Source organism: Sus scrofa, chromosome 2, assembly GCF_000003025.6.
Source record: "Sus scrofa isolate TJ Tabasco breed Duroc chromosome 2, Sscrofa11.1, whole genome shotgun sequence".
Classification (NCBI taxonomy): domain Eukaryota; kingdom Metazoa; phylum Chordata; class Mammalia; order Artiodactyla; family Suidae; genus Sus; species Sus scrofa.
This window is the reverse complement of record NC_010444.4, coordinates 89,651,010-89,678,585: the sequence shown is the minus strand read 5'-3', so window position 1 is coordinate 89,678,585 and position 27,576 is coordinate 89,651,010. Positions and strand designations below refer to the sequence as shown.

At 38.5% G+C, this 27,576-nt stretch overlaps 1 protein-coding gene across 5 annotated transcripts in view; it reads right to left on the bottom strand.

Moving 5' to 3' along the window:
* RASGRF2 (Ras protein specific guanine nucleotide releasing factor 2) overlaps window positions 1-27,576 on the bottom strand; it is a 268,156-nt gene that overhangs the window by 115,518 nt on the left and 125,062 nt on the right. For all 5 annotated transcript variants that reach the window (XM_021084499.1, XM_021084503.1, XM_021084500.1 and 2 more), the window contains exons 8-13: window positions 27,298-27,407; window positions 25,894-26,012; window positions 18,599-18,759; window positions 17,575-17,641; window positions 16,913-17,049; window positions 3,521-3,603 (exon numbers count right to left, since the gene is read on the bottom strand). In XM_021084499.1, coding sequence (XP_020940158.1) covers window positions 3,521-3,603; window positions 16,913-17,049; window positions 17,575-17,641; window positions 18,599-18,759; window positions 25,894-26,012; window positions 27,298-27,407 — 677 coding nt within the window. The remainder of the gene's footprint in view (window positions 1-3,520; window positions 3,604-16,912; window positions 17,050-17,574; window positions 17,642-18,598; window positions 18,760-25,893; window positions 26,013-27,297; window positions 27,408-27,576) is intronic.

The following is a 27,576-nucleotide window of genomic DNA, read 5'->3' as shown; positions in this document are numbered from 1 at the left end:
CTTCTCTTTGGTAGACACTTAAAACAATCTTGAGACATCAAACCCAAATCACCTATTGTAATTAGTAAGTTTTTTGGTTTTGTTTTGTTTTTTTGCTTTTTAGGGCCACACCTGCGGCATATGGAAGTTCTCAGGCTAGGGGTTAAATCAGAGCTGCTGCTGCCAGCCTACACCAAAGCCACAGCAACACAGGACCAAAGCCACATCTGTAACCTATACCACAACTCACAGCAATGTCAGATCCTTAACTCACTGAGCAAGGCCAGGGATTGAACCTGCATCCTCATGGATACTAGTCGGGTTCGTAAACCAATGAGCCACAATAAGAACTTCTATAATTAGTAAGTTTTAAAAGGAAGTGAAATCCCACTCTTGGGCATATATCTGGACAAAACTTTCCTTGAAAAAGACACATGCACCTGTATGTTCACTGCAGCACTATTCACAATAGCCAAGACATTGGAAACAATCTAAATGTCCATCAACAAAGAAGATGTGGTATATATACACAATGGAATACTACTCAGCCATAAAAAAGAACAAAAGAATGCTATTTGCAGCAATATGGATGGGACTAGAACTTATACCAAGTCAGAAAGAGAAAAACAAACACCATATGATACCACTTACATCTGGAATCTAATATATGGCCCAAATGCACCTTTCCACAGGAAAGAAAATCATGGACTTGGAGAACAGACTTGTGGTTGCCAAGGGGGAGGGGGAAGGAGTGGGATGGATTGGGAACTTGGGGTTAATAGATGCAAAGCACTGCCTTTGGAATGGATGAGCAATGAGATCCTGCTGAGTAAGATCTATAGGGAACTATATCTAGCCACTTATGATGGAGCATGATCATGTGAGAAAAAAGAATGTATACATGTATGTGAAACTGGGTCACCTTGCTGTACAGTAGAAAATTGACAGAACACTATAAACCAGTTATAATGGAAAAAATAAAAATCATCATAAAATTAAAAGGAAGTGAGTGCCTGAAACATAATGCCATGTCAATAACAAGACACAATTAAGGGAGGATAATTTTTTCTTTTAACTCTGCAAAACATCTTTTTCCTTTTTTTTTTTTTTTTTTTTTTAATCTCATGTAGGCGGAGAAAGGCGTAGGAGGTAAGAATGCAGAATCTAGGGCAGAATAGGGCCATGGTGAAAACCAACAGAAGGGAGGGAGACTGCAAAAATCATCCTCTTTTTTTCTGAGGAGAGGCAAGCTCAATGTCACAGGGAAAAAGAAAAGGAAAAAAGGTATGAAATACACAAAACTCTTCCTTGGGAATACATCTAGTATAGTATAGGTGGGCATCAAAACATGTGTGACCCCAATAGGAAATCCTTACAGTCCAATATAGGGGTTTCTATTCACATAGGAGAGTGGTCCCAACTTATTACAGTGTCCCCTTGGTGCACCCAAAACTTGGAAAGTCCTGTCTATACAAGACGTAGTTAAACAAATGAGATTGGACATGGACATCAGTCAAAAGGCCATCACAGAGGCCAGAAGATGCGTTCAGGTGCTAGCCATAAATGAGTCAGGCACAAAACTAGTTTTCACCTATATTAATTTTTTGTGGGTGTGTCTTTTTAGGGCCGCACCCATGGCATATGGCGAGTCCCAGGCCAGGGGTTCGAATCAGAGCTGCAACTGCCAGCCTACACCATGGCCATAGCAACATGGGATCCAAGCCTCGTCTGTGTGGCCTACACCACAGCTCACAGCAACACTAGATCCTTAATCCACTAGCCAAGGCCAGGGTTCGAACCTAGGTCCTCATGGATGCTAGTCAGATTTGTTTCCCCTGAGCCACGAGGAGAACACCTCATCTGTATTAAAGTGAACAAAATGTATGTATAGCGGGTGTGCAGCTGCCCTATAGTTTAGTTGCTTATAACTTGGCTGCAAATTCTAACTGACATATTCTCATTCTGAAGCACACCAGACTTTAATGGCTGTTTAACCTTCAAGAAAGTACTTTTCAAAATGAATTAAAATAATGTATATTACTCCGTGACTATTACAATAAGAATACTATGGTAGAAAACTAATAAGACTAACCCAGTGGTGTGAATTTAAAAATTATGTCATAATTTAAACCTTTTAATTTAATATTCCATACTTGGTTTTAATTTTAGTATCATATGTTTTAATCTGTTTTTTTAAGATTATACTAAAATAACAACCTAAAAAACTCAATGCAAAAGGAATCTTTGCTTGAGAGTTTTAAAATGACCCTACCCAAAGTATTTTAAAATTTGACTAGTAATTTAAAATGGTATTCTTTTATATTTTTTCTGCAGTAATTCTGGCACTAGAGTAATGTACTCGGCCTTCATCTGATACAATAATTAATAAGTTTTAAAGTTGGTACCATTGTGATAGTGCTAATTATAATTAATACCTGTCAGAAGAAAAACGTTAATTTTTTTTTTCTTAAGCAGCTCAGGCCTAACAAAATCCACACAAAAAGCCATGGAAGACAGAGACAAACATTTTCTTAGCTTCATGTAACTTTTTTGGAAAGATATAATAGGGCTGCTTTAAAAAATACATTTTAATCTTAGAACTTACACTGCAAATAACCGAAAGAAATGAGAGTAGGGAACAATTAGGTCAGCTTCAAATTCCTCCCAAAACAATTTTTGAATTTGGAGACAGAAAAACATTCATATAGAGAGCAGTGGCACACAGTTATTGATCTAATGTCTCATTTTAAAACTATAGTTTCCTGGAGTTTCCATCATGGCTCAGCAGAAACAAATCTGACTCGCTCAGTGAGTTCAGGATCCAGTGTTGCTGTGAGCTGTGGTGTAGGTCACAGATGCGGCTCAGAATTGGCATGGCTGTGGCTGTGGCGTAGGCCAGCAGCTACAGCTCCGCTTTGACCCCTAGCCTGGGAACCTCCATATGCCGTGTGTGCAGCCCTAAAAAGACAAAAAATGAAATAAAACTATGGTTTCCTTAATGATCACATTAAATTGTAAGTTAGTTTTGGTAAGAAAACACATAGAGGGTAGGATGGCAGCCTTGGGCAATAGCCTCTGGGATAAACACACGTATAGGCTGTGGGTAGATGGAACCACAGAAAATCCAGTTAATCCATTTTGAGTCTTCAAAACCTGAATGTATCTCTACAACCAAATCAGACTAATATGATTTATACCCACTGAGAAGACAGCTAAACAATCTGCCCAACTTTGGTTCACCCTCTGATACATCTGGCTATCCTAACTTTTTATATTGACCTTGAAATTTTGGATAGGCTTTTGTCATTTGTAGCAGCATAAAAACTATTTTTCGATGCTGTGAGTCAATAAACTATGCATCTGAATAACCATTTGGATAGTCTTATTATTTATAATGTCATATCATGAACTGTCACATTACTGTCAACCATCTTCACAGTATGAAGCCAAATGCTACCGAAGCAATATTTTATGCAGGGTTTTACATTCTCGACCAATCTGATCTTGCTTAAAACGTAAGAGAAAGGATTACCACACTTACTTAATCATATGTGGCACAGTGACTTTGGAATTTTCTTCAAACACTATGGTCATTAGACCATTACACCGTATGTTGTCCACACACTGTGAAATTAAAAAACAGACAATTACAACTCACATGAAAACCTAGGCAGAATATATCATCCCAGAATTATTTAGAGCTGCAAAAACAATTTAGTTTCACATCTGTGCACACAGGCGCGTGTGCGCGCGCGCGCACACACACACACACACACACACACACCGAACATTACACATTGATGAACAGATTCAATATCCAAATACCAAAACTGTGCAGCTGGAAAATTCCTGAGGATGGATATAAGGGCTACATTTTCCTGGTAGGTGTTCCCCAAGGATTCTGAGCACAATGTCACAACGGCACAGTTCTCTAGCAATCACTAGAGAATTAGCATTACTAGAGAAGTTTACACCTTCATTGACTGACTCTGCTATATTCATTCTCTGCCCTAGTGGTTGGTAGGCTGCAGGCAGAGTAGAAATGGTGGCTTCCAAAGTGGGTATAGAGGGAACATTCCTGAACATAATCAAAGCCATTTATGACAAACCCACAGCAAATATAATACTCAATGGGGAAAAACTGAAAGCCTTCTCATTCAAATCCGGAACAAGACAGGGATGCCCACTTTCACCACTGCTCTTCAACATAGTTTCAGAAGTCCTAGCCACAGCAATTAGACAAACAAAAGAAATAAAAGGCATCCAAATAGGAAGAGAAGAGATAAAACTGTCACTGTTATGCAGATGACATGATACGATACATAGAAAACCCTAAGGACTCAACCCCAAAACTACTTGAACCGATTAATAAATTCAGCAAAGTAGCAGGATATAAGATTAACATTCAGAAATCAGTCACATTTCTAAATATCAACAATGAAATATTAGAAAAGGAATACAAAAATATAACACTTTTTAAAATTGCACCTCAAAAAATCAAATACCTGAGAAAACACCTGACCAAGGAGGTAAAGGACCTATATGCCGAGAACTATAAAACTTTAATCAAAGAAATTAAAGAAGATGTAAAGAAATGGAAAGACATTCCATGTTCATGGATTTAAAAAATCAATATTGGAAAAATGGCCATACTACCCAAAGCAATCTACAGATTCAATGCAACCCCCATCAAATTACCCAGGACATTTTTCACAGAACTAGAACAAACAATCCAAACATTTATATGGAACCACAAAAGACCCAGAATTGCCAAAGCAATTCTGAGAAACAAAAACCAAGCAGGGGGCATAACTCTCCCAAACTTTAGGCATAACTCTCCCAAACTTCAGGCAATATTACAAAGCCACAGTCATCAAAACAGTGTGGTACTGGTATCAAAACAGATAGACAGGAGTTCCCGTCGTGGCGCAGTGGTTAACGAATCTGACTAGGAACCATGAGGTTGCGGGTTCGGTCCCTGCACTTGCTCAGTGGGTTAACGATCCGGCGTTGCCGTGAGCTGTGGTGTAGGTTGCAGACGCGGCTCGGATCCCGCCGTTGCTGTGGCTCTGGCGTAGGCCGGTGGCTACAGCTCCAATTCGACCCCTAGCCTGGGAACCTCCATATGCCACGGGAGCGGCCCAAGAAATAGCAACAACAGCAGCAACAACAACAAAAGACAAAAAAAAAAAAAAAAAAAAAAAAAACAGATAGACAGACCAATGGAACAGAATAGAGAACCCAGAAATAAACCCTGACACCTATGGTCAATTAATCTTTGACAAGGGAGGCAAGAACATCAAATGGGAAAAAGAAAGTCTATTCAGAAAGCATTGCTGGGAAACCTGGACAGCTGCATGCAATGCAATGAAATTAGAACACAACCTCACACCATGCACAAAAATTAACACAAAATGGCTGAAAGACTTAAATATAAGACAAGATACCATCAAACTCCTAGAAGAGAACATAGGCAAAACACTCTCTGACATCAACCTCATGAATATTTTCTCAGGGCAGTCTCCCAAGGCAACAGAAATAAGAGCAAATATAAACCAATGGGGCCTAATCAAACTGAAAAGCTTTTGCACAGCAAAGGAAACCAAAAAGAAAACAAAAAGACAACTTTCAGAATGGGAGAAAATAGTTTCAAATAATGCAACAGACAAGGGCTTAATCTCTAGAATATATAAGCAACTTATACAACCCAACAGCAAAAAAACCAATCAACCAATTGAAAAATGGGCAAAAGACCTGAATAGACATTTCTCCAAGGAGGATATACAGATGGCCAGCAAACACATGAAAAAATGCTCAACATCGTTGATTTTAAGAGATATGCAAATCAAAACTACCATGAAATACCACCTCACACCAGCCAGAATGGCCATCATTAATAAATCCACAAATAACAAGTGCTGGAGGGGTTGTGGAGAAAAGGGAACCCTCCTGCACTGTTGGTGGGAATGTAAACTGGTACAGCCACTATGGAGAACAGTTTGGAGATAACTCAGAAATCTATACATAGAACTCCCATATGACCCCACAATCCCACTCTTGGGCATCTATCCGGACAAAACTCTACTTAAAAGAGACACATGCACCCGCATGTTCATTGCAGCACTATTCACAATAGCCAGGACATGGAAACAACCCAAATGTCCATCAACAGATGATTGGATTCAGAAGATGTGGTATATATACACAATGGAATACTACTCAGCCATAAAAAGAACGACGTAATGCCATTTATAGCAACATGGGTGGAACTAGAGTCTCTCATACTGAGCGAAATAAGTCAGAAAGAGAAAGACAAATGCCATATGATTTCACTTACAACTGGAATCTAATATATAGCACAAATGAACCTTTCCACTGAAAAGAAAATCATGGACATGGAGAATAGACATGTGGCCACCCGGGGGGAGAGGGAGGTAGTGGGAGGGATCAGGAGCTTGGTGTTATCAGATACAACTTGGAATGGATTTACAAGGAGATCCTGCTGAATAGCATTGAGAACTATGTCTAGATACTTATATTGTAACAGAACGAAGAGTGGAAAAAAAATGTATACATGTAAGTGTATCTTGGCCCCCACGCTGTACAGCGGAAAAATAAATTAATTAATTTTTTAAAATGGTGGCTTCCTTGGATGGAATGCACCACCTCTCTCACAAGGAAGCTCTGTACCTGCTTCTCAGTAGGCTTTTTGGCCAATAAATTCCCCAATTTTACCAGTTTCTCTAGCAGTTTCTATTGGCAACATGTTGCTTAGGTGAGGATATATATAATTTCTCCAATTTCTGGCATACATCCAGCCCTGTTCATCTTCTATTTTCCTTCTAAGAGGACAACTCAGGAATTTGCTAATTTTCTAATTTTTCCTAAAGGGCTCATTTCCTCTGCCTTCTTTATTTATATCCATGCCTTATCAATTTAAAATTTCCCTTTGCAATTACTTTGGGTTGGAGAAGGATTTATTTTGAATTACATATATTTCCTTTAAACAAAGCAGAAAATGAAAAAAAAAGATTGAAACAATTTTTGAAATCATAAATTACTTTTAGTTATTAGGATACCGTGTAGTACTTTACGACTGCAATTAAGTGGTGTGAAGAAGCTCATTGCCAAGTGATTTCACATAGCCCTGAACCCAGGGTGTATTCCTAAACCCCAGTGTCTAACAAAAGAGTGAATATGCCATATAAGAAACTTTGGATCAATGACATTCCCTGACTATTCATTCTACTTAGCATATCAGCTATTTTCACACCTGCTTTTCCCTAAAAAATTTGTTTCCTTAGGTCTTACACCATTATTTCAATGACCAAGTACAGAGGATCTCAACTCGTGGGAAGAAAGTGGAATATTTTCAAGTTCCCCTTCAATTCATTTCCATAAGCATCTGGAATTTGGAGTTTTCTTTTTATATGACTAATTATGGTTATCCAGCTATAAATTAGATGATATGTGCTTACATGTGAGTTTATAGAATATCTTATTCACACAAGTGGATTATAAAAATACCTATGGTAAGAAAAAGTCAAGATAAGTACAAAAATCAGAGAGGAGTTGGATAAAGAATGGAAAATAATAAGATGAAGCCTGGGATCAAACCACCACACATACATTATATTGAGAAGTCCCAAACACTTGCTATACAGGGTCCTCAAAATTAGCTGAGCTATGGAGCAGCCAACTTAAAGGGGGCCAGAAAGTCAGCTACAAAATCCATGTTATCTTAACCTGCATCCAGAGGAAAATCATCTCTTGGGTTCTCATAAAGAAAGCATTGAATAATGTCATGAACAGCATGACATACACATATCCTCAGCAAAGCAACATGTTGCCAATAGAAACTGCTAGAGAAACTGGTAAAAAACAGTAATTACAGGTTTTACCAAATCATTTCTTATCAACTTCCTCAACACTGGTTGAAGGCTATAATTCCAAATTAACCACTTTGTGGTGGGCCCCAAAGAATAGGATCCTGCCATAGCTGGTCTGGTTCCAAGCACAGATTTCATACACTTCAGAAAAGCATGTGTATGGGCTGCTCATTTTTTTTTTTTTTTTTTTTTAGCCACACCCATGTGGAAGTTCTTAGGCCGGGAATCAAATGTGTACCACAGCAGTACCCTGAGCTACAGCAGTCGCAAAGCTGCATCTTTAATCTGCCGAACCACCAGGGAACTCCTGGGCTGCTCTTGTATAGGCCAAAGACATGCTGCCTCTCCTATTCTAGTATGTGTCAGTTTTGAGCCACAGAAGTTGAACATGGTATTCTTCCAAAAGTCTTGAAACTGCAATATCCTAAATTAGTATCCAGTTGTAAAAAATCAGTGTTTCTACAAGTGAGCCAAGCTACTCACTGGTGAGGTATCCTCTTGAACCTGAAAACAGCCACAGGACCTCTAAGGGAGAGCTCTCAGGCAGGGCCAGATGCAAAAAGATACCATCAACTCCACTGCTAAGTGCGAACACACATTGGAGAACGAAGAGATGAGGCTGGCTGGTGTGTGCGTTTATGATGGAGTCAGCTGTAGTCAGCAGTCTCGAATCTGGGTTTTGTCCAGAGGCAGATGGGAAGTCACTACAGGTTTCTAAGTGGCCTGTTTATGTTAAAAGATCTACAGCTGGCTTCATGGAGATAATTCACTGAAAAGAGGGAGGAATGAATGAAGAGACCATCAGAATGAGATTCTGAGTCATAAATGAAATGATTCATGCCTCCTCAGAGACAGACGCTGGGAATGAAAAGGAAGAGATGGAGATAAATATTTTGAAGAAAAAATATAAATCAAGTTACTGAAGAAAACCAAGAGAAAAAAGCAGGGTTAAAAAAAAAATTCAAAGATGACTATCACTAATAGGCAGTTTTTAATTAGAAAATGCAGTAGCTACTGTAGAAAGTCGACAGAAGACTGCAAACCAGCTAAAACTGGAAAAAAATAAAAATAATTACATAAAAGAAGAAAAAAAGAAAATGCAATGGAAAATGCAAATATATTTAAAAGTAGTAAAGCATGAACAAATGTCTTTTGAATGACACAGATCCTAACCCAAACTAATCTACCTTTTGGATTCTCAAAGGCACCAAGAAGATGCACTGATTATATGGCATTAGGGATTTGATTAAATGAGGGTCTCAGGTCTGTGTTTATTAAGTACTTACTACGTGACAAATACTGGGCTAAATGCTGGGAGATGAGGACAGGGAGCAGAGAAAGAATACACGAAAAAGCTTCAAAGATGAATAAGGCAAGCCACTGTAAATTCACTTTCCTAATTCCAGTGGGAACTGGATTAGCATTCTCCCTATTCTTATGAAACTATGAGTATGGGGTTTGGGGAGCATGGGGAAAAAAGCTGTATGAGGACAGATGGTGCACAGAGACAGGAAGAGGAAGGAGGGGATAAGAGAAGCTTCATCCCATGACCTTTCTAGCTATTCCTTAGACTTTTCACTCTCAATGTTTCTGAGCAGAATGAGGATGCCACCTGGGTCACCAGCACAGGAAGTGGGAGGGCAGAGACGCTGTGTGGTGAGACTTGTGGGACATGAACAGCGTTCCTTCAGTTTCATTTAACATTCTAAGCAATAGCATAGTTACACAGACAACAGCTTTAGGATGACTTGGGACATGGGTTCCATGTTTAGATTGTTTTCATTTTTTAAAGTCTTATTGAAATATGGTTGATTTATAATGTTGTGATAATTTCTGCTATACAACAAAGTGATTCAGTTAGACATACAGATTTTCTATTTGGTTCACTGACAGATCAGCCTGGTCCTTTTTACACAGTGATCTATTCTTTTCTTTCCTTCCTCTTCCTTCCCTCCCATCTTCTGTTCCTTCCTTTCATAGCTTTGTTTTTGCAATAATTTATTTTATTGAAGTATAGTTGATTTAAAATGTTGTGTTAATTTCTACTGTACAGCAAGGTGACTTTGTTATACATATATGTATATTCTTTTCCATAGCTTTATTATACTTTAAACACACTTTCGTATAGTCTTTTCTAAGTTATCACTCTATTATCTCAAGTTCCAGCAGTGCTGATTAAACTGCTCACTGGGTCCTTCAACTCTTGCTTGGGACAGATCATTTAGTCACAAGATGTGTAATTTTTGATTTTGAGCACATTGTCATAAGCCCTGCATTGCTGAAGTGCTGCTAATGCACTGACTTCAGGTTTGCCTCTACCAAGCATTCTTGAGAGAGCAACAGTCCAAAAATTGTTTTTGCATTAATTTCTCAGTTTGGAATTTTTGCACCATGTGAATAACCTAAATCTGAATTTCAAATCCATAGGCCAGAAACACATTTGTTTTTTTTCTAAAGGAGAGTTTTAAAAATACAGAACTCAAGACAAAGACAAACTTCCTTATGTCGCTCCTGGCCTAATTAGTTTTTTTGAGTTCTTATTTCATAGAGGGGACAGCCTTTCAATGCTCAGGCTTTAAACAGGGATCTCAATTCCTTTAAGAGGCCCCAAGGTTACCTCTCACCCCTTTTGTTAATATCTCTTGGGCATGGGACCAACAACCAATATAAAATCATTCCCAAGTTCCTCAGTCTTCAGTTTACATGCTGTCTGCCCTGACTTCAAGTTCCCTTGTTATTTCTGCCAGCTAGAGATTTCCCTTTATATCTGTAAGTATCACCAATGTATTCAATTTCTTTATTATACTGGTTTTATGTATTAAAGACCTCTGGTTTTATAACTAAAGGGGATCTAAATTGGAGCAGCCTTCACCATGTCAGGATTAGAACTTGAGATAAATGTTTTAGATCCAAAAGAGAAGATTTATGTGACCACTTCTGAACATCTCATTATCCAATGTCAGATCTCATTCATAAATCTTTCTGATTCACTGTGTTAAGCATGAAAATTATTTTCAATGGGAAGAAAAAGAAATTTTCATGTACCATCAAGTTTCAGGAGAAGAAAATATATATGAAATCTGAATCTTATATCAAAATACCAAGAAATAAAAGTCATATTTATCTGTACAAAACAGTCTTTGAAAACTGACACACAATGTTTAACCTATCTTTGGGATAAATATACGTATATATATATATTTTAAAATTATTTATATATATATAATACATGTGTTAAATGTATAAAACATATTATGGTATATTTATGATAGAAGAGTGGTTTTGAAATGAACATCTTCTTTTTTAGAGGCTCCAAAGACAAGCTGCTGTAACGACACAGGCATGAACAAATAGGACTCCTGCAGGCTCAGAGTCCACCAATTCTACTTCAATCAAAGTATTCTGCTTTTATTTCACTTCCATTTGGCATTTTCAGTAATGCTGCACTGAAGAAAGTGTTCTCATCCAGAAAAAAAAAGTTAAACTACAACAGAATTTGTATTTAGGAATGTGTGTATGAATATATTAGAAGCCATGGTATATATTCATGATCATATAAGCATGTATCTTGGTTGTGTTGGGGAGAAGAGATTGAGCCCTGGGAAAATAAATACAGTTCACTCATTTTAAGAAGAAAGGCATGCAAATAACCAGGGTGTCATATACCTTTAAGGACCCACTGAATTTATGCAAATTACTGTCAATCTTAATTGGATAACAGAAGCAGATTCCTAGATCATAGCTATTCTAGTTCAGTTTGTGATAACTATGACTAGGGTGGGGCCTGATAATATGTAAATTCACAAAAGCCCAGGTAATTTGATGCTAGGTCCTTGAAGAAGGGTTAAGAATGGCCTGTTCCTATAAAATTGGATTGTGATGATCATTGTACAACTATAAATGTAGTAAGTTCATTGAGTAATAAAAATAAATTAATTAATAAAAAAGAATGGTTTGTTCAAGCAGGAGTATTTTTGGTGAGTCTTGCTTAAGGCAATATCTGATCAAAAGTCAGTGGTAAAATAGACTGGATTAGGAAGATGTGGTATATATACACAATGGGATACTACTCAGCCATAAAAAAGAACGAAATAATGCCATTTACAGCAACATGGACAGAACTAGAGACTCTGATCCTGAATGAAGTCAGAAAGAGAAAGACAAATACCATATGATATCACTTATATCTGGAATCTAACATAAGGCACAAATGAATCTTTCCACAGAAAAGAAAATCAAGGACTTGCAGAATAGGCTTGCGGTTGCCAAGGGGATGGGGCGGGAGTGGGTTGCTTGGGGAGCTTGGGGTTAATAGATATAAACTATTGCCTTTAGAATGGATTAGCAATGAGATCCTGCTGTGTAGCACTGGCAACTATGTCTAGTCACTTATGATAGAGCATGATAATGTGCAAAAACAGAATGTGTGCACTGGGTCCCCATGCTGTACAATAGAAAAAAACTGTATTGAGGAAATAACTATTAAAAAAATAACAACAATTAAAAAAAAGTCAGTGGTCTACTGTGTCACCATATTTTTGAGCTTCTTGACACTTCAAAGTAGTGGGAAGAAAAGTAAATTCAATTTTTCTCTTTTAATTCACCTTGTTATATTAAAGTAAAAAATTCCCTGTTGATTGCAGAGAGGCTATTTTAAGGGAAGAAGCATGACCATGTGCTACAAATTTGTCTATACAAGGTCTATATTTTGACACATCTGCCCAAACCAAGAGGCTCAGAGGTGAATTTTAATTCTGCATTTTAGTTAATACCCATAATTATAGAAAAATCTGTTTAATACACCATTATGTATGACAGTAAGATATGCACAAACGACTGCACTATACTGAAATGAATGGTCAAATCTTCGGCCTCAGATTTTTCCCTATAAATAGATGAAAAGGGAAGAATTATTGGTCAAGACCATTAACCACTTGCACATTTTGTTGGAGGCACCAACAGTTAATTATGACCTTGCTGGTGGAGCTAAAAGTATAATTAATCATTCAAGCAATTGTTACTTCTAAAAATTATAGCTTCAAAAAGAGAGATCTGACAAAGTAAAAAGTCTTAATTTTTGTATAGCTCTTTATGGGAAACTAGGATTATGTCAATATTCAGGAACCACTTCATTATCTCAAATAAGACCTACATGTGATTAGTATAACATGGTACAACAGTTTAGCAAGGTGGCATCAAGCCAGAAAAAAAATAAAATTTTTCAAAACAAAGAGTGACAAAAATGAAAGGAGAAAATAATGGAGACCACATTCATAATTTGGATTGGAAAAAAATGTATTTCCCTAGTCTATAAGGATAGCTAGCTCCAACGAATAGATGTCCATCTGGTATAAATAGATAAGAAACAGAAATACTGGAAAATTTTAATCTCACTGTTAATTATAGACATGTAAATTAAAACCACTAGAAAGCCATACCACTTTTCCTTAAATCAGAAAATGTGATAAATGCGACAAAACTCAACATTCTCAGGACTTGAAAAAAAGCTGCACAGACACCTTGCTGATGGTATCGTGAAATGAGGAGTTTCATGTTTCTTGGCACATTTGGGCAGTCTGTTGAGTCATGAATCATGAAATCATGAGAGTGATCATGCCCTCTGTACCAGCCTTACCTGCTGTGGGCAAGATATACCAACAAGGGACCTTAAAAGGGGGAGAAACTCCTGCACAAAGATGTTTAGCATCACATCACATTAAAGCTGAAACCTGGAAACTGCCCATATGCTTAATTATTCAGAAAGAGCTAGAAAAGTGTTAACATGGTAAAACGTGTGTGTGTGTGTGTGTGTGTGTGTGTGTGTGTATACACACATATACACAGTGTGTGTGTGTGTGTGTATATACACAGTAATATATATATTATTATCAGAAGACACCCAATATGAAGACTTAATAGGAACATAGAAAAATGTAAAAAGCAAAACAATGCATATATACACTGAGAGCCAAACTGTTTAATTATTTCTGTATGACAGGACTGTGATGGTTTTAGAGATGGAAACATCTGATTTTCAGAGCAGAGTTTCTCTAATTTAACTGTGCAAAAGTGATCTGTAGAGGTTCTTAAACCTGGGGGGAGGGCGGTTATCTGGAACGTGGGTTCAGGAATCTGTATTTTTAAAAAACCCTCAAGTAATTCTATACAGTTGTCTGTGAAAAGTACTCTGATGCATATTTATTTAATGATCTGGGATAATTTTAGTTCCTTTTTGTGTCCATATTTTTACATACACATGATAAAATATTAAAAAAATACATTTTCAAGCATTCCATAAGTTCATTTTATTAATAATGAATATATCCAAAGGCACACTTGGAAGAATGACAAATTCCATCAATGTATGTATAGTACATAATTTCCCTCATAAAATGAAAATGCTTTAAGCAGAGAACAAAGCCCTGTTGAGATGCAGGCTGCTTGGGCAGTAGGCTGGCCTCAATCAACAGTGTGGCACTCTGCTTCCACCACCCACCATTCAAACCTCAGAAAGATATTGTTGTTTTCTCTGTTGTTTCCTTCTCCAATTCAATTGCACTTACAATCTACTACAATTGAACATCTTAGCCCTAGCAACTTGGAGAAACAGAAAGAATCTGTACATTCAACTCAAGATGTAATCTAAGTATCACAGATTGTAGAGAACAGACTTCTGGTTGCCAAGAGGGAGTGGAGGTGGGATGGGCAGGGAGTTTAGGGGTAGTAGGTGCAAACTATTAGACTTAGAATGGATGGACAACAAGATCCTACTGCAGAGCAGAGGGAACTACATCCAAACTCCTGGGGTAAGCCATAATAAAAAGGGATGTTTAAAAAAAAAAAAAGAATGTACATACGTGTATAGATCGCTTTGCTGTACAGCAAAAGTTAACACTGTTAATTGTTAAGATTAACTGCAATCAACATTATAAATCAACTATGCTATAAATAAATATGAAAAAAGTGAGACAGATGTAGTCTAAGTAAAAAGACTCATTTGATGCTTCTGAGTGGCAAAATATTGGATCCTTCCTTTAAAGGACTGGGCATAGAGTCATTCATGCAACCCAGGGGTCTTAGCAACGGCTCACTGGGTACCCTAAGGAAGATCGCTTGGAGCCTGAAATTGACACAACACCGTAAATCAACTCTAATAAAAATAAAATTTAAATATTTTTTAAAAAAAACTTTTATCAACTCTGCATCTTAGGAGCCCCAGTTTACATTGTAAGGTAGAAACTATAAGCAGCTGGAAAAACAGCTTTGCCTACACTCCTATTCTGCCCACGCCTCCTATTTATCTTGGCCTCACAACACCTACAAAATTTGGTTGCATTAAGTTGTCTTCCCTACTAGCCTGCCCATCTCCTTGCCATGTCCCTAGTAACCACACAATATCTGGCAACACATGGTGATTGTTCAATTAACACTCATAGAATCAATGGCTGATTCAGTTTCATAAGGTAAAAGATGCATTACAGAGACCTAATTAAAGTATTAATTCATACAGCATGGAGCTAATGAAAGTATGAATAAATTACCACAAGGATGTAATTATGCAAATATATAACATCTCATATTTTCATTCCCTTTTTAACCAGAAAAGAAGCACCTTCACTTCAACTATTTATTCACCATCGAAACAGCCCGGGAGGGCTGGGGGTGGGTGGGGGGAGAAAGAAAATTCCTGGTAGAGCATATTTAGAGTGCTAATAAAAGACCTGGATTGGGTTTAAGTCCTGACTCTGAATGAAGTTATGTAACTTCAGACAAATGCTTAGCCCTTCAACCTCAAGTTACTCACCTGTGAGATGGGACTATGATTTCTGCTTTCCTTCAGCATAGTATTGCAAGAGTCGAATGAAATTAAGTCTGTAAAATTTCTTTGACATATAATTTTTTTTGTCTTTTTGTTTTTTTAGGGCCGCACCCACAGCATATGGAGGTCCCCAGGCTAGGGGGGTCGAATCGAAGCTACAGCTGCCTGCCTATACCACAGCCACAGCAACACAGGATCTGCGCCACATCTGCAACCTACACCACAGCTCATGGCAACGCCGGATCCTTAACCCACTGAGCGAGGCCAGGGATTGAATCCACGCCCTCATGGATGCTAGTCAGGTTTGTTAACCACTGGACCACGACAGGAACTCCAACATATAAAAATAATTACTTTTGCATTCATTTTCCCCTAAGTTTTCAGTCACTCAGAAAAAAATTAATTATCTAAGAGCTATGATACAGCTCATATTTATACCCAAGTCTTATATATAAATTATTATGAGTTCTTCAGAAAAAGAAGGCAATGAAATCTATAGTGTATGTCTTTCCTGTTTGCCCCAACCTTCCTTGAGTTAACAACTTTGGATTACTAAGCTTTCTTTTAATATTTTCCTTACACGGCTTCCCTTTTCGTACCTCAGTTGGTTAATGGAGCCAAAATTAATATGGAAATCGGATTGAGGAATCCCCAAGTTCAATCATCCCTAGTTTTGATATTTTTTCAAATCCTGAATAAATGCAGCAATTCCCTCACTGGGCATGGCTAATCAATGAAAGGTAAGCAAATCAGTTCCTAATTTTTTCTGTGTAAAATACAGAAGCTCATTTTCAGACTTTGTGTTACAGACAGTATCACTTCTTCGATCTGACTCCTTAATTTGTGATTTCTCACCAGAGTCCTTATTAGTTGTTTTTGTACCCCTCACCATTTTCCTACCTCAGTATCAAGTAAGCAGGAAACAAAAAAATCAAATGGGGTCATTGGGCAATTTATTACCAACAGGGCAATTTTAACACTGTTCAGCACAAGTGATTACTTTGACAGCTTGCACCAAAATGCCAGAAACAAAACACAATGACTACATTTCAGGTAAACTTTAAGCAAACACAAATGATCCAATCCATTTACAGAGCAGTGATCACAGCAACAAGATATAATTTTTTTAATAAAAATAAACTGACTCTAAAACTCCTTCCCCAAAGTTTAGGTTGTGAAATTTAAAACAACAAAAACCAATCTGTGGCAAAAGCCACCTGCTTACCTGACTTATGTCACTTGTCCAGGCAGCTTTCTCTTGGCGGGAAGGTGCTAACAAGACTACAGTGAAAGGAGCAGCGTCAGGAGGCTCCACCACTATTTTAAAATCCAGGTGTCCAAACACTTGCCCGGAACCTTTGGCTTCAACACACGTAAACCAGAGAGTTAGATGTGAATGCAAAAATATGAGTGATGTCTGCTTACATGTAGTTCTAGTAATACAATCAATGTGTCTCTAAGTCCAGAATCTCATTTCAGCAATATGGTGCTTTTCAGGCATAAGGATGGCTTGGTTAAGCTCATAGCAGATGAAGAAGCTGGCATCAATAGGTTACTCAGAGCTAGCATCCTACTCTCCTCATTTCATGGGTTTTTTTTTTAATTTTTACATAAGTTCCTGAATTCCAACACTACTTCAATTTCTTCCTTCTCAGCCACAGAAAAGTCACTATCAAGAGACAAATTCAGCAAAACATGAATTCCCATCAATGGTTTAACACAGATCATAGGTTAAATGGTTTGACAGAATTTCTCATATATAAATGAACTCAGGACATTTACCCTTAGCTCCTGCCTCCTTAAGCAGCTCTTCTCAGCTGTGAATGAATTAAAAACCATAGGACTTTTTAATTCTAATATAATTCAAAGTGATAGAATGTGACTTACAGTCATCATCGCTTGCATCAGGCTCCTCGATCAATGTACAATCTATGAGAGAGAGAACGCCACCTGTCTGGAAACAAACCAAGTTTTCATTAAGAGGCTAAGAATCCTGCACAAGTTGGGAAGGTCTGATTTGTTAAACTTACATTCCAATTGCCACAGAAGAAAACAGCAATTTTGCATCATGAAATAATTTTTCACTGAGTCCAAATTAAACTTAGATGTATAAAAGTAATTGAACTCACTGAACATCCTTATTCTTCGACCTCATCCGACTCCCACTGCCAATATTGATGAAACTTAGCAAGTCAGTCTATGGGAGATTATAGGGCACCTTAGGGACTCTATAGAGTAAATACAGCTCACTCAGCAAAGGGCAGAACTCTCCAACAAGAAGTGGCTGAAGCAGTAGAAAGCTGTGGCCATGATGTTGGATAATATTTTCAGGCACTAACAGAAGGTACAGACAGGCAAACTTTCTCTGTAAAAGGCCAGCTAATGAATCTTTTAGGTTTTGCAAGTCATATGATCTCTATTGCAACTGCTCAAATCTGCCATCTTAAAAAACCATGAAAACAGCCAGGGATGATATACAAGGAAATGAGGGTGTCTGCGTTCCAACAAAACTTTATTATTAAAAAGAGGTAGCAAGCCATGGGTCATAGTTTGCTCATTCCTGGTACTAAGCAAGATAAAATAGCATTTAGCAAATATTATAAAATCAGTACACTGTAGTACCTTGACAAGATTTTTGTAGCCCAGTGGGCATCAACGAGTAATTTTGTCCAGGTTATGATTTTAATTTCTCTTCTTTATGGCAATGCACACTTCAATTTCTATTACTTTGTATCCAGTTGACAACAAAGTAAATGTCAAGGCTGGTAACTGTACATGACCTCACGATGCAACCGTTGCAACCGTGACAATCTGTTTTATGACAGCAGGCAAGGGAAAGACACAACTAAATTAACCTTGAAGCCTCTTAAGTGCATGGAATATAAATGGAATAGTCATGTAAAACCAGTACCTTGAGCAGATGCAGCTTTCCTCCTGAACTTCTTGTACAAATTAAAAAGTGTTTTGTAAATAGGAAGCATTGTCTTTCTCCTTCCTTTTTCAAAGACAATGAACCCAGGCGAACTTTACTAAGTTTCCCCCTCTCAACGGAAGGTACTTGAATAAGAGAACCTGGTGATCACAAAAGTGAAGAACACACAGTTATTAAAATTCTGTCAAGTGAGAGCCATTCCTGATACAACACTAGGGCCTATTTCCCAAAATACCAAGGATTTATTTGATGCACCATTGGAACAAGTAAATCCCCTGTACTCTGAGCAGAAGAAACAATGTTACATTTTAAGAGTCACGCAAATTCCTATTATTTTTGTAAAAACACTTTAGACCTGATTGTTTATCTATAAGCGGGAAAATAAGTTTAAAAAGAAAGCCAAACTAAATTCAAAGAACAAGGCACTTCTGCCATCTGTCCTTGGTAATCTGATCTCCATCCATTTATTTACATAAGAATGAGGTACATATTGTATAATCACATATAGTAACAAAATAACATAATAAAAAGAAAATTGAATTTCTTCTTCCTAAAGCACTGAAGGTTGATAAACAGCATTAATACAGTACACTTCGTTTTTAAAAAACAAAATGTCCAAACTCTACTTAAAAGAGACACATGCACCTGCATGTTCACTGCAGCACTATTCACAATAGCCAGGACATGGAAACAACCCAAATGTCCATCAACTGATGATTGGATTCGGAAGATGTGGTATATATACACAATGGAATACTACTCAGCCATAAAAAAGAATGACGTAATGCCATTTGCAGCAACATGGATGGAACTAGAGAATCTCATACTGAGTGAAATGAGCCAGAAAGACAAAGACAAATACCATATGATATCACTTATAACTGGAATCTAATATCCAGCACAAATGAACATCTCCACAGAAAAAAAATCATAGACTTGGAGAAAAGACTTGTGGCTGCCTGATGGGAGGGGGAGGGAGTGGGAGGGATCAGGAGCTTGGGCTTATCAGACACAACTTAGAATAGATTTACAAGGAGATCCTGCTGAGTAGCATTGAGAACTTTGTCTAGATACTCATGTTGCAACAGAACAAAGGGTGGGGAAAAAAATGTAAGTGTAATGTATACATGTAAGGATAACTTGATCCCCTTGCTGTACAGTGGGAAAATAAAAAAAAAAAAAAACAGAATTTCCAATGCAAGTATATTATGAAAATACACAAATTAAACAATTTAACACAACTTAGTTAAGAACTATTTTTAAAGGGCAGCTATTTCAGGTTACATATAAATTATAAAAGTTCTAAATGGAATCTAAATGGAAAGGAAACCACATAAATTCTATACCCAGAACACTCCTATGAGTAAAACTGTCTTCTATTCAAGGTGAGAAGCTATGCATAGCCTTTATACGGTTTCACCCTAATAATGGCTCCAAAATAAAATTCCAATCTAAGTTAGTATCATACCTTTAGTACTAACAGAATTCCCACATAGCACAGCAGAAACGAATCTGACTAGGACCCATGAAGTTGCGGGTTCAATCCCTGGCCTCACTCAGTGGGTTAAGGATCCAGCGTTGCTGTGAGCTGTGGTATAGGTCACAGATATGGCTCAGATCTGGCATTGCTGTGACTGTGGTGAAGGCTGGCGGCTGCAGTTCCAATTTGATCCCTAGCCTGGGGACCTCCATATGCCATGAGTGTGGCCCTAAAAAGACAAGACGAAAAAAAAAAAAAAAAAAACACCTTTAGTACTAAGAAAGACGTTTGCAAATACCTTGTCTCTGACTTCTGAAATGCAGAGCCAGTAATATTTCTACTATTGGTTTAATCTAATACCTACCCCAAATGCATCTTTACAAAGGCTCATATCAGCCTCCTAAAAACTAGTAAATGAGTATGTACTGCTTATATATTAATGGAGGTCATCACTAAGAGATGAGACAGTAGGCAATCTTATTTTCCTCTTCATACATTTTTCTGGGTCTCCTGATTGATTTGTTTTGTTTTTATAGCCACATGTGTGGCATGTGGAAGTTTCCAGGCTAGGAGTCGAATTGTAGCCATAGCTTCAGCTTATGCCACAACCACAGCAACACCAGATCTGAGCTGCATCCGCAGCTACCTACACCACAGCTGTGGCAACGTTGGATCCTTAGCCACTGCGTGAGGACAGGGATGGAACCAGCATCCTCACAGGGACAAAATTGGGTCCTTAACCTGCTGAGCCAAAATGGAAACTCCCCTGATTGCTTTTTTTTTTTTTTTTTTTTTTTTTTTGTCTTTTTGCCATTTCTTGGGCTGCTCCCTCAGCACATGGAGGCTCCCAGGCTAGGGGTCCAATCGGAGCCACAGACACCGGCCTACACCAGAGCCACAGCAACGCGCGACCCAAGCCGCGTCTGCAGCCCACACCACGGCTCACGGCAACGCCGGGTCCTTAACCCACTGGGCAAGGCCAGGGATCGAACCCGCAACCCCATGGTTCTTAGTCGGATTCGTCAACCACTGCGCCATGATGGGAACTCCTCCTGATTGCTTTTTTTAATGAGCACAGATTATTTCTATAAGAGGAGAAAAAAAAATTCTCTGAAGCTCTTTATATATGTAAAATAGTAAAGCTATGATTGTGGGTCACGAAATGTTTACATTAACATATGAATATTCGAAACAGCATCTACTTTTACAGAGATCTAAAGATGGACATGCAGTGGGTAAAGAACCCAAGTTTTCAGGCCCTGATTCCATCTGTTCAGGTGAGTGTTTAGCTAAGGCTGCTCTTGGGTCCTAAAGAATAACACGGAGGCAGTTCTGAGGGAGGGAGGGTGTGGGACTGGGGAAAAGGGAGGGAGAAGGCTTGGTTCCAATGAATAGAATGGGAGAGGAGGCGGAGAAGTAGGTGGGAGCAAGGTGGCAGAGAGCACAGGCAGCCAGTAACGAAATACGAAGAATACAGGAGAGATGAAAAAGCAGAAGGCAGAATGCTTAGAGGAGTAGATGAGCAAGTCATAGCAGAAGGATGGTACCCAAGAGACCTCTGGGTGGAATCCAAGGCAGAGATCTTTCAGAGGACCTGGGACATCCCCTCCTTTCACAGAAGGCGAAACGGAGGCCTGCCGATGAAGCTTCCCTCCTAGGGTCACCCCGAATTCGGTGGCTCGGCCAGGATGCAGTGGCCTCAGCAACCTAAATACTCAAAGTCGGAAAGGGAATGATGGAAAAAGCATGTTCTTGCTTTGCCATGAGTGGGCGTGAGTCACCCAGGCAGATGGGTTTGGGCAGAGCTGAAGACTGGGGCAGAGACAGGTGGACAAGAGGGTTTGGGAGTCACTTTCAGAAAGGAAATAACCGAGGCTATGAAAACTGGATAGTAATGTGTTCACAGGTAAATTCTTCTAGTATTTAATTATCTTTTTGTAAACCAGAAATTATAAAACACACTGTTAGCGCATGTAAGTCATCACTGTGAAGTTTAGCTTTGAGGTAAAAAACAAATGTTTCCTTGGCAACTATAAACTAGCAGGCTTAGTCAATAATTATTCATCTCATATTCAACTAGGAAACTATGTGCATTAGGTATATGCACAGAAATCTATACACCTGAATTAAAAGTGAACAATTTCAACACTGGTTTATAAAATAATCACATTGCAAAACATGTTAAGTGGATTTTTTTTCACATTTTATCTTATGTTTGACATGATGTTTCAACACAACCATGAGACTTGAATATTCCTTTCCAGTTAATACAAATTAGAGAAATTATAAGTCTTAAGTCAGTTAACTCCTCGGTATCAGAGCATTGCTACAATATGGTCCTTTGCATCGCCATCATCATTCTATCTAATAATTGGGGTCAACTTACCAAAAAACAGTTATTCAATCACTAAATTCCCATAGCATGGCATTCAAGACTAGTTAATGTTCTATTTTTAATTTCACTCAGTAGTGAAAAAGAATGAAGAGCAATTACCAAGTTACTGGGATAGTCATTTGAGAAGGTAAAAGTATTTTTAGACCCCATGTTACGATTTCAAAGAACACTGGTACATTGAAAGTACATGATTTTGAGTCTGGGAATGATTAAAATACCAGAGAGGTTCATGTCTCATTCTCAATGCATTTAGCTCTAAATTCAGTCACCTTTATTTAATTTTCCTGATTCACATTTCCATAAGACAATGGTGACTATGTATGATAGGTTTTGCACAAAATGTCCATTTAGAGTGTCTTTATCTTCTAATAAATATTCATGTATGAAAATAGAAATCCATTCCAAAGTTTAGGTCTCAGTTTTTAAAGTTTATGTCATAATCTCACAGACACTATTCTAGGTGCTTTTGTGAGACTTAGCTCATTTAATCTTCAGAACAATCCTAAAAGATAGGTACTACTATTAACCCCAATTTAAAAGAGGTAACTGAGGCAAAGAGAGGTTAAATAAATTGCCCAATATCACCCAGCAAGGAAGTGGAGGAGACAGGACTGGGCCTCCATGACGCATCTATACTGTCTAGTTATCATTGCCTCGGACACTGAAACATTTGCTCAAGAAACTTAGAAATGATTTTGGAAAATCAATGACAACGTCAGACCACTATGACAGTCCTTCACATTACTCATCAATTGCCTAACAAATGTAATCAGTTTACAATAAAACCTGCTTTTTCAATCACTAAATTCCCACAGATTGACATTCAAGGTTGGCTGATACCCATATTCTGAGGAAGCCTTTCAGATGCCCTGGATGACTTATTTTCTCTTGTCCTCAGAAGGAAAATTTATTTGAGATTGAAACCATGCATATATCTTTGCACATGCATTTGTACACACACACACACACACACACACTGAAAAACAGACTTCATATCATCCCTAAAAGTAAACACAAACACAAGTACACAATTAAACTGTAGTCATTTCATAGAAAACAGAATCCCGCAAATTTTGAAAAAAAAACCATAAGAAACCCACTGCAATGAGTTTTAAAGCCTATTAAAGGTACTTAGTAAAAGTAATAATAGGAGCAACCAAAGCAAATAATACAAACTTTCCAAATTGTCCATAATTGAATTACTTTCTACCTTCAGATTAAAGCTGATTTTTTAAAGCCACCTTTATTGAATAATTCCTTAACAGACTAACCAAACCAAACAATACAGAAAAATACTGCTGAAAGGCAAATCGTTATATTAACATCAATACAGCAATAACATCAGATATATTAATAGCTGAAAGAAGTGTCTCAAACATGTGGTACAGGACAAGCAGTAAATAACATCTGGACATGAATCAAAGGGAGAGATGGCTCATGACTGTTTTTCCTCCAGGTGCAATGAAAAAAAAATATAACTTCATTGTATTCAACCTTCCAGCATTTTTCATCATAGATTTTTTTCTTCAGAGTTAGATCAAAACTGTTTACGTTTGTAGAACTACATTAAATGTTTATGTGTTATAATACTTTTCAATCAAAAGTCCTTTCAGAACATTGAATACTAGTTATACGAACTTTTGTTTCCATTTTCACATATTATAAAGCTCAAGTCCTTTAGTAAGTATTTTTCAGTGAACGCCAAATACAAGAAAAATACAAAATAAGACAACTGACATTCAAAACTGCAATACAGCAAAGCAACTCAATTTAATTCATTGTCCATTTTTTCCAGGTATCTATAATGGAAGGCATTGTACTAGGCAAGAGAAAATTTATAAACACTGCCCTTTAGAGTTACAATTACTGGGGGAGACAAACATACATTCAGAGACCTATAAAAATACAAGAGGAAGAAATACATGCACCCGCAGCAAAGATGCTTGGGGACAAGGAGGAAAGTAATTCATTCTACCTGGAAGGAAGCAGGGAGGGGAAGATGAGGAGGAAATTTTAAAAGGCTCTTTAGAGGTGTCCAACCTGAGCCTAGGAGGATAAGCATAGGCACGAGAGAGGCAGAGCATTCCTGGCCCCCAGGCTGGGGGCACAACCCATAAAAGCACAAAGGCAGACAAGCGCCAGGAAGGCAGGAAGCCAATAGGGAGACACAGTCTGTGTGGAGGAAGAAAGGGGTAATTACGAAGACTTGATGTGAACATCATAGTCCACTATTATTTAAAGCAAAATTAATACTTAAAGCCAAAAATGAGAATGGTATATCCTGAAATATACTTTCAAACTTTAAATAACATCTGTGTGATTTCTCTGCTTGCAAATAAATAATGTAAAATAGAACAGCATGTGTTAAGATTTTTAGGTGTTCTGTGCAACACTTAGCACATGCAGCACAAATAATGTCTTGTTTTATGAGGTAAAAAAGATATTTCAAGCAGCACGTTTTGGTAGGCACTAGAAATGCAGATATCTTCAAATAATACTGGCATGCTATAAACAAACCACATTAAAGGTTAACTCTAGTTGCATATGTATATGCCACTCCTCACCAAGTTCAAAATTATGAATGTGTGTAATATGCTGCTTCGAATCAATTCCATGAGGCATGCTCCCCTCCTCGAGAACACCTAAGCACTTAACAAGAACTGGGAGTGTGGTTTTAATTCCTGCACTTGGTAACGCAAGTCACGGAGAAATAAAATATCCACTGTTAGGCGTCCGCTTTTCTACAGTTTCCAGCACGAATATCTTCACTCTTCAAAAGCTTAATTTACTGGGGGATGCCCCAAAGCACACGTCTCAAACATGATACCTTCACCAACACCAAAGCATGGCAGGGCAGGTTAATAATCGAGACATTTCATCTAGCAACTGGAGTTACCAGTTGCATCAAGTCATATCATGTGGGGCTGATCCGGAAGTGCTGATGAAAAAGGGGAACAAGAGACAGCTGTTTTCACTTCGGACATTGTCCCCACTGCTATGTGAAAGGGCTTTGAGCAATGCAAGTTTCTCTTGGGCCTTTGCCTGGATGTCGTCATCGCCTGGCACTGCTACTCCAATCGGCCAGACCAATCTGTCCTCCTTGGAGCTGTAGAGAATGTCGGGTCCACTGAGGAGGAGAGTCCAGTCAGAATGTAATTTACTGTCCCATTCGTGCTTTACTATTATTGTGTTGCTGTTTTTCATGGCCCCTGAAAAGAAACAGCACAAAGGTGGGCCTCAACCACAGCCTCGGTCAAGGCCATGGGGACGTCCTGCATGAACAGCATCAATCAAACAGCTAAATCAAGCCTGCTCCAAAATGCTTTCCTGGATCTGCCAGTGATAATGTAACAGGCGCAGAGATCATTCAGACGGTGGGTCCACGGAACAACGACTTACCTTGGCGGATGAAAGTTTGGCTGGTGTCCAGCAAGATATCACAGCCTTCCACAATCATTCTTTCTATGGCAAGGTTCTTCCTTATGTTTTCAGTGTCGCTCACTTCATCGTGCATTACCCTGTGAGACACAACAAAGGATCATGGTAAGAGATTTTCTATTGCCCCAGCAGGTAAGCAAAGGAGCTCCGTCTGAGAAGCTAGGTTTCGAACTTGTAGGCTGTGAACTTGTGGGTTTTGAACTTGTAGGGGCTGTTTAGCATAAGTCACGCTAGACAGCCAGGCTTCATTAAGTTATCACTCAAACAAAGCAATTTACAGCATGATTCTAAAGGATAAATGGGTGGGAAGTTCCCTGGAGGTCCAGTGGTTAGGACTCGGTGCTTTCACCGCTGTGGCCTGCCCCCCGTTCAAACCCTGTTCTGGGAACCTAGATCCCACATCAAGCTACTGCATACTACAGCCAAAAAATTAATTAACTAAATAATTAAATGAGTTATGCTTTTTTTAAAAAATTAAAATTAAAATATAAATAGGAGTTCCCGTCGTGGCGCAGTGGTTAACGAATCCGACTAGGAACCATGAGGTTGCAGGTTCGGTCCCTGCCCTTGCTCAATGGGTTAACGATCCGGCGTTGCCATGAGCTGTGGTGTAGGTTGCAGACGCGGCTCAGATCCCGAGTTACTGTGGCTCTGGCGTAGGCCAGTGGCTGCAGCTCCAATTAGACCCCTAGCTGAGGGAGCGGCCCAAGAAATAGCAAAAAGACTAAATAAATAAATAAATAAAATATAAATAAAGGAGGAGTTCTCATGATGGCTCAGTGGTAATGAACCTGACTAGTATCCATGAGGACATGGGTTTGATCCCTGGCCCAGCACAGTGAATTAAGGATCCTGTGGCCCAGCGCTCCCAAGACGCCGCCAATCCCATTGCACCTCAGTGAGAACTCTCATAAAACCATTTTCAAAGATATATTTTTTTCTTGGTTAAAATGAATGTGCAGACTGATTCTATACCACTTTAGGAGCCAGCATTTAGTGATCAGTGGAATCTGAGATACCGGATTGTGTCTTGCTTCTTGTTCCCTGGATATACAGAGGAGATTTCCACAAAAGACTAACATGCTCCTTTGCCTTATCAAAGCTTTATTATCAGAGTTCCCACCATGGCTCAGTGATTAACGAACCCAACTAGTATCCATAAGGACACAGGTTAGATCCCTGGTCTCATTCAGTGTGTTAAGAATCCGGAGTTGCTGTGTGCTGTGGTGTAGGTCACAGATGAGGCTCAGATCCCGAGTTGCTGTGGCTGTGCCATAGCCATATGCTGCAGGTACAGCCCTAAAAAGACCAAAAAACAAACAAACAAAAAAACAAACCCCCCAAAAAACAAAACTCTCCACATACCTGGATAGTTCCTCTAGTTTTGATTTAGCAAATTCCAGACTTTTCCTCTCCACATGCTCATGGGGAGTATGAGCTAGGAGTTCATGAAGTGTGATGATGTACCTAGGAATCTAAAAGCAAACAAAGGCCAGTATGAGCAAGATGTCAGAGTGAGCAACACTGCACACTCTCTTCTGGGCTAGCATCACTTCTGAAAAGTTCATTCCTACTCGTGATTATTTTACATGTATATATATTAAGAAATACATGGAAAATAAATTAGCCTTCAAACTGCAAACA